Consider the following 8,236-nt stretch of genomic DNA (forward strand, 5'->3'; position numbering starts at 1 on the left):
TGTGGGATCTTCCCGAAACGGGGCACGAACCCGCGTCTCCTGCATCGGCAGGCGGACTCTCAAGCACTGCGCCACCAGGGAAGCCCAAATGAGTGATTTTTTAAAAGAAGTATAGAAAATTAAGCAAATTTTAAAAAGACACCTGTCAACTCCAGAGTAAACAAAAGCTCTGTTCAATAAGGGAAATATAATTTTATTATGTCACATATTTAATATGAGACTAATATTTACATATTCATAATAAAGTAAGCACTAAATATGTCATACTCTTGCTGGATACTAAAAGGAGGTGAAGTTTGCGGTTACGGATGGGAGAAGCACAGGAGCAGTGTGAGAGGCTACAGATCTCCTTTCATAATGGAAAGTCAGCAGAAAATAGCTGACATTAAAAACTCAAGAACCAGCAATGTTTAAGGATGTTAGTTAGAAACAGAGAGATAAAGATGGCTCTGGTTTCAGCTTTCGATCTGAGCAAAAGACAAAGCATTTCCTTCTAGTATAAATAGGAATACTAAAGTGTAGGTGTTTCCAGTGAAATAATACCTTACCATAGGTTTGAAAAAGAAAACCACATGGCTTTTCATCAGACGTGTTGTCTATTCAATATTTCTGAGTAGAATTACATCACAACTCTTCCATTTGCAAAACTTTAGCCCCTTAAAGACATTTTTGTACATTCACGAAATTTTTTTTTTATAAGTCACTCAGAGTATAGCAAAAGCTACTTTTATATCATGCCATCACTGGAGAGAAGGCTACTGAATTTACATTAAAAAATTCAAAGACCAGTTTGGGCAGTCATTCTCAGATACATGACGCCACCTGGTGGTGAAATATATTCTTAGAGAATACAGAAAAACGGATGGGGGAGACCTCTGCCCTTCAGTCCCCTAACTGTACCACTGAGAAGTAACATCTGGATTATAAAATGAAGACTGTGGAAAGATACTGTGATTTACTAAGTGCTTATAATTGGTGAATTCTGAAAACTTATTTTTTGGTTTATTTTCCACTAGTGGAGAGGAACACTGCACTATTTTGCCATTTCTAAGGCCAAAATCAAAGAGAAAAGTAAAACGTGAAACATAGCAATGACCGAGGCTGCGGTAGAGGGTAGTGCCTGTGAGAAAGAGAATTCTTCCCCATAAACTGAATTGCAGAAAGGACTGATACCACAACCGCTCCCCATTTGATGCTGACGATGAGGACATCAAGGCCCACTGAGGTTGACCTTGGCTCCAGGCCACAAGGGGGAGACCAGAGGAGCTGAGGTCAGACAGCCCCGGGGCCGGTCCCCACTCTTGGGGTGGTGGGTGCGATGGGAGGAGCCCTCCCCAGCCCGCCCATCGGCTGATCCCCAGGCTGCCCCTTGGCTCTGCTGTGATGGGCCACGTTGGGCCCCTTAGAAATGCAGTGCCAAGACGCTGGAGGATGAGGAACAAGGCCCCGTCCTGGTGAAGCCTGCCCGCAGCACTCACCTGAAAGCCCCGGCGTAGCCATAGTACCTCTCCTTACTGTTGGGCACACACTTGTCCATGTTCCAGTCATCGCCAACACACAGTGCACAGAGCCTGGATCTCGGGTCAGCCCCAGGGGCACAGCTTTGATCAAAGAATTCATCTGCAGAGAAGAAGCATGGGGAGTCAGCTCTTCCTACCTGAGCCCAGATAAGCGGTCTTTACCTAACAGGTGATGTGGCTTGGTTTCCATTCATCATATCGACCAAGGCAGATAGAACACAGTCATTATAACACACAGTAACACGTTACCACCAACCCCGGCCCCACCAGGGTTCAGAAAAACTTGAAACTGTAGATACTTGAGACAGGAAACCTGACTGGGGCTGGGGAAGAGAGTGTGTAATTGTACAAAGGGTCGCATCATCACAGCCTCGAGCTGGGGACTCAACTTGAGGAACCTGATGGCCATCTCAGCAGAAGCTGCAAAATGTCCACTCCAGGATCTGATTTCCCCTTTTCCTCAGTAATAGGAACCCTGCTTTTCACCTGGGCGCCTGGTCCCTTAGAACAGAGACAAGCCTTACTCTGTGGCTAGAAAGCCACATGGCTAAGGAGTGTTGGGTGCCAGTGTCCTGACATCCTTAAAAGACAGTTGGCACATGTGTTTTGCCCCTTCTCCTTCCCTTCCTTCATTCTGCACATGGAATGCAGAAGTGGGGATTGCACCCCCAGATGTGACATGGGCCATGAGCGACCTTGAGCATGGAAGCCACATATGTTTCAGAAGAGCCAGATGTTTGAAACCTGGGCCCCTGACACCATGTAGTTGTCCTGCCAGCTCTGGACAATCCACCTCTGGACTTCACTCACGCGGGAGAGAAATAAACTTCTATTCACCTCTACTGGGGGTTTTCTGTCCTTGCAGCTGAACCTAATACAAACCAACCCACCATGTGATTTAACCCACATTAAGGAGTTAACATGGATTAATACGGATTAAAGAGAGAGGAAATAAAGGTGACAAGAAAGCCCTGCCCCGACGAGCAAGTAGCACCCATTATCCGACTCGTGCAGCCCCCGCCACTGGAAGAGCCATGCCACGTGCCAAGCTCGGGCTAGGGCTGGGAGTGCCCCACTGTGGTCCTGGCAGCTTGCCCACAACCTGGAGGCTGCCGTGGGGTCATAGAGAGCGACACCAGTGTGCACTGCGAGTGAGGAACAGAGCCACACGAGAGCCCACCAAGCCAGGATCACAGACCCATTCAAACCGCAGCAGGGCCCCACTAGAGCAGACGCCTGCCCGGGAGGTGGGCCACGACAAGAACGTGGCACACAGCTCCACGTCACCAGGCCCACGGCAGGTAGGGCGTGGCTCTCGTGTGGGGTGTGAGCACGGTGTGCAGCCAGGAGGCGAGGCTGAGCCAAAAGCCTGGAGGTCTTACTCAGTTTCCTCTACAGCGTGGAGTAAGACGTCAGTTCTGTTTAGTAACAGAAGTCACCTTTCATGAGGAAGGCAGATAGATGGCTTTTCCCAAATTGAGAAGCCAGTGCCTGGGAGGAATTTAGATCCGGAGATCCAGGAAGCAAAAAGTGACTTTTGTACTTCTCAGGACCTGCATCCATTCTTAGGGTGCAGAGAAACAGACTTATCCTCCGGTTTTGAGCCTTCGTGTGGGGTGGAGGGGGTGTGGGAAGTGCTGTGTGGAGAAGCTGCAGAAGGAAGCCGCAGGGGGATCTTGCTTACACCAGAAAAGGCCTGTAAGCCACGGTCAGCCTGCAAGTCCCCACACCTCCCCTCCCTGAGTTCTACAGAGGACCCCAGCCTGCCCCTCAGGATGGCCGACCCACGACTCCCTCGGGACTCCTACCAAATTTGCAGGAGCCTGTCTGGTTGGCGATCAGGCCCATGGGGATGTTCCAGCCTGCGGTCCTGCCCACGGCAGTGTGGCAGGACTTCTTGCCTCTCAGAGAATTCCAGGTGAGCTCATCATTTGCCTTCTTGACAACTGCCACGGCAAGATACCCTTGGACAAGAGAAGAGCAAGTCTTAGCCTCCCAGGGCCCGGTCCACGGACTCTACTGCAGCTGTGTGCAACCCAAGCCAACAAAGGTCAAGAAGCATCACCAGGCAATGATTCCCCCAGATGACTGGCCACCGTCCGATAGACCAACGAAGTTTAAGCTGCTGCTCTATGTTAAGATGAGATTGATCTGGGTTATGAAATGAAATAGTAAGCTGATCCCTGAAGTCCTTGACCAGCCATATACTGTCCCTGAGTTATAAACTGGCAATTCATTCTATTTTAGATGTGGGCTACTAAAGCCACAAACACTGACCAAGAAGCAAGACCCCAAGAGTGCATAAATCGCCAACTGCAACATGCAATATACCAACTGCATCAGGCCAGAGCAGTGATGGCTGCCGGAATAAGTGCTGTGTGGATGCAGGGGGTGTGCCCCCAAGGACCTCCCTGTGCTGAGAGAGGGTCAATGGGGTGCAGTCCTCCTCCTGAGAGCACGCACCGGGCACACTCCGCTGCCGGCAAGTGCAGAGCTCTGCCGAAGTTGAGGAAGCACCAGCTCTGGCAGGCAGGTGGGCTGGCGCACGGGGCAAGGGATTTAGCCCAAGGGACCTGGTTCCAGGCCAGGATCTGCCACAGTATTATCAACGGCTGTGAGTGAGATCCGGGACACTGTTTCCGCGCGCATATGAGATGGGGGTGTAACACCCCACCTTCACCGTGGTCAGGACAAAATGAGGAACTCTGATATTTCTCTGCCATGTATGAAGGTCCATAAAAACATAATTATAGTTACTCATCTCTGAGTGATTTGCATCTGCAAAAGAACTTACAGCTTCTATGGCTGTATCTCTGTGAGGTTTTTTTAAGTTCCCACCACCTCCTCCTCCAGATACAAAAACTTACCCTTGACTCTGAAAGAGATCGATTCCAACTCACCTTCCGTTAGTCTGTGCACACAATCTGAGCTGTTGCTTTTGGAGGATTCTGAAAGAATAAAGACAAGCAAAACGTCATTAAACACATGTTTTATTGTGTTCATATATTTTTCAAAGGTACACACATATCAAAGAACATATACTGGCATGGTTTTGTGTATATGTGTTTTTAATATAAATAAATGGCATTGTATTATAGACTTCACTAAGTTTCCTCCTTTTTTCATCTTCAACCCAATACTGTGTTTTTAAGCTCTTTTTTATTTTTGGCCGTGCCATGTGCCTTGCAGGATCTTAGTTCCCCGACCAGGGATCGAACCTGGGCCCCGACAGTGAAAGCACCGAGTCCTAACCCCACTGGACCGCCAGGGAATGCCCTAATTGAAGCATAGATGATTTACAATGTTGTGCCAGTCTCTGCTGTACAGCAAAGTGACTCAGTTATACACATACCTACATTCTTTTTTTTATATTCTTTTCCATTATCGTTTATCCCAGGAGACTGGATATAGTTCCCTGTGCTATACAGTAGGGCCTTGTTGTTTATCCATCCTGCATATAATAGTTTACATCTACCAACCCCAAACTCCCAGTCCCTCCCTCTCCCTCTCCCTCTCCCCCTTGGCAACCACATGTTTGATCTCTATGTCTGTGAGTCTGTTTCGTAGATAGGTTTATTTGTGCCATAGTTTAGATTCCACATATAAGTGATATCATATGGTATTTGTCCCAATACTGTGTTTTTACGTTCAAACCGCCTTACTGTCTGTAACTCACTGAGCTGAGTTAGGGATCCTAAGTTCACTGCTTCCAGTGTTGTCACTGACATCTTCATACACGTCTGGGGATGTACCCAGGGGTGGAACTGCTGAAACTAATGTCTGGACAGTTCAATCACCACATAAACCAATCAACTATCTTTTTTGTTTAAGCCACTTGGCAATGCGATTGTGTCATTTGCAACCAAAGTACTCCGACCTAATCCTCGCCCACTGGAGGTGAGGGGCACCTTGTCTCACCTGCCTGACCTCCTCTAGTTCCCTCTGGAGAGGCTAAGGATAAAGCAGCATTTCTTATGTCCCTTCAGCATGGGGAGATCCATGCTTTCAGACTCAGTAACTGGCCTCTCCTTGGGAAAAAGTCGCATCACTCCTGTTTCATGTGATGGATAATGTGAATCTGTAGGTGTTGTTTTATTGGAAAAGTATTTTTAATTGGTTTATAACATTATGAAAGTTTCATGCATACAGCATTATGTTTTGACTTCTATATACCTACCAAAAGTTTCGTTTCCATCCATCACCTACAGCTGACACCCTTTACCCCTTTCCCTCTCCCCCGACTCCCCCTTTCCCTCTGGTATCCACTACTCTATTCCCTGAATCTGTGTGTTTGTTTTTGTTTGATTTGGTTTGGTTTGTTCACTTTTTTTTTTTAATATTCCACATAGGAGTGAAATCAGAAGGTATTTGTCTTTGCAGAATCAAGTCCAAAGAGACTGTCCCAGCAGTTCCATGCAGCAGAAATGCATATATGTGCTCACCAAACGACATGGACACAGATGCTCATAGCAACGCTATCCACAGCAGCCAACTGGAAATTACCCAAATGCTCATCCATAGTAGAATAAGTAACTGCAGTGGAGTCACAAAATAGAATACTACAAAACGAGGTATAATGCCGAGCAAAAGACATTTTGAAAAGCACATGCTGTGCAACTCCTTTCACATAGAGTTCAAAAACGGGCAGAACTGATCTGTGCCATTTGAAGTCAGGAATCATTACCCTTGCTGGAGTAAGGGGGCTGGTGACAGGAGGACCCAAGGAGACTTGTGGAACCTGCTGTGTCCTGCTCTGGGCCCTAGCGCTTGGGGATGTACCACTTTGTGAAATGTCCTTGAGTTGTACACTTGTGTGCACTTTTCTGCATATATAGTATACTTTACTAAAATCTTTTTAAAACTTAAAAAGAGGAAACCAATCTGGGCTTTGTCAGTTCTCACTACAATAGGCTGTGTGGGTAACACGGCCCCTTTCATCTATTCTTTCCCCTGATTCTCCTGTTTGAACGTATCTGTCCATTTTAATGTCTCCACTTGGACCCACCGAGTGGGGCTACTCCTCTACCCCACCCCCAAAGCCCTGAGGGAATAAACCAGAGAGGACTTTTCTCCACTTACTCTGGTTCTCTGCCAGGACAGGCACCAAACCGCACTTGCCCGCAGTGTAGACATATCCTCCATCTAAGCTCAGGGCATCAGCTTCTCCTTTCTGCCAAGACAAAGCATATCTATTCTCCAGCACCACAGTGAGGCTGTTTCCTGTCCCGCCTGCCTTTACAGCTCTAAGAGAATGGCTGTCAGGTGCCCCAGTAAAGCAGCGAGCGTTGAACTGAGGACCCCAAGGAAACGCCATGTGCACTATTAATTCTCTACCAGACCTACATGCCTTTCATGCTGTCGCTTCCATTGGAAAGACCGGGTACAGGTAGCCCGGTCCTCTGAACAAAATCACTTTCTGCACTTGGAGCACTGTTGGGATGCCCTCCTGGACCAGCATCCCTCACTGAGGAGACAGATGGGAACAGCTGGTCTTGTCTAGTCTCTGCTCATTAGCACTACACTCAAAGTGCTACACAGAAGCTATTCAACAAGTGGGCAGAAACAATTAAATTCGCTCACCATCAGAATGAATGAGCCCACGCTCCAGAATTGGAACACGGATTCATCGAGATTGTAAAACTCCCTCTTTGACTAAGTAATAATTTTTTTACATTATTAAAGCTAATAGGAGAGGTGGATAAAGATTTCTGTTCAAGGCTGCACAGCACAGGGTTATTGTTAACAAAAAAATAAGGAGACAAAGAAGAACAGGGTCATGACTAAACTGTGCCACACCATATAAAAGATACCCTGAAATCACTTTTTAAAGTGTTTTCAAAGAATATGTCACGTGGGAAAATGGCCATGATACACCGGTAAGTGAAAAGGACTCAAACTACATAACTGGAACGACCCAGTACTGTTCCGAGCCTAAACTGAGATGAGCCGAGAAATCCTGGAGTGGGAAGTTAGCAAAATTCTAACTGTGGTATCTCTGCATGAGGTCCCGGTGTTTTGTTTGTTTTTACATCACATCTCTCTATATTTTCCAAATTACCTGCATTCATCGCAACTTGTTCTTAAAATCAGATTGGAACGCCCACAGTAAACAGATGGCAGACGGAAAGCTGTGCCTGTTCCCACACTGCGCGGGAGCGAGCAGACCCCGCCCCCCGGGGCCGTGGCGCTTCTAAGGTCCGCCTCACTTCAGGCCAGATGCCCGTGACCTCGGTCTCCCAGGAGCGCTGCGCCGCCCGCACCGCCCGCAGGCCCGCTGCCGGCCACCTACCAGCACCAGGGCGATGCAGTCCTCGGTGGTGGAGGCCGTGGCGCAGGCCACGCTCTGGCTGCTCTGGAGGCTCCACTGCCGGCACTTGTGCTCCTCCTCGGGTCCCACCGCGCACCACACGACCCGCGCGCGCCGCGCCTCCACCTCCGCTGCAGCTGCCCGGGGACATGGCGGTCGGCAGGTGCCCTGAGCCGAGCGAGGGACACCCAGGCCCGCCGACCTCCCTGGAGCGCCGGCTCCACTCAGAGCCCCCTTCCTGCCCCGACGCGCGCTGGGCGGGAGCTACCTCCTCCAGGGAAGAGTGGAATCAGACACCTGCGCCTCTTCCCTTCCACGTGCTCCTCCGCCCCCCCCCCCCACCCTCACCTCCCCAAACCCTTCTTCAGGCACAGCCCTCCCTGCGTCCCCTTTCTTTTCCTTTGGAGCG

The 8,236-nt window shown here is 48.8% G+C and overlaps 1 protein-coding gene across 4 annotated transcripts in view; it reads right to left on the reverse strand.

Annotated features, from left to right (window-relative positions):
- The window catches only part of LTF (lactotransferrin), a 29,479-nt gene that overhangs the window by 8,134 nt on the left and 13,109 nt on the right, over window positions 1-8,236 (reverse strand). For all 4 annotated transcript variants that reach the window (XM_007470250.1, XM_007470248.1, XM_007470251.1 and 1 more), the window contains 5 exons: window positions 7,810-7,964; window positions 6,600-6,690; window positions 4,421-4,468; window positions 3,329-3,484; window positions 1,479-1,620 (listed from right to left, as the gene is read on the reverse strand). In XM_007470250.1, coding sequence (XP_007470312.1) covers window positions 1,479-1,620; window positions 3,329-3,484; window positions 4,421-4,468; window positions 6,600-6,690; window positions 7,810-7,964 — 592 coding nt within the window. The remainder of the gene's footprint in view (window positions 1-1,478; window positions 1,621-3,328; window positions 3,485-4,420; window positions 4,469-6,599; window positions 6,691-7,809; window positions 7,965-8,236) is intronic.

Source organism: Lipotes vexillifer, unplaced genomic scaffold, assembly GCF_000442215.2.
Source record: "Lipotes vexillifer unplaced genomic scaffold, Lipotes_vexillifer_v1.1 scaffold942, whole genome shotgun sequence".
Classification (NCBI taxonomy): Eukaryota; Metazoa; Chordata; class Mammalia; order Artiodactyla; family Lipotidae; genus Lipotes; species Lipotes vexillifer.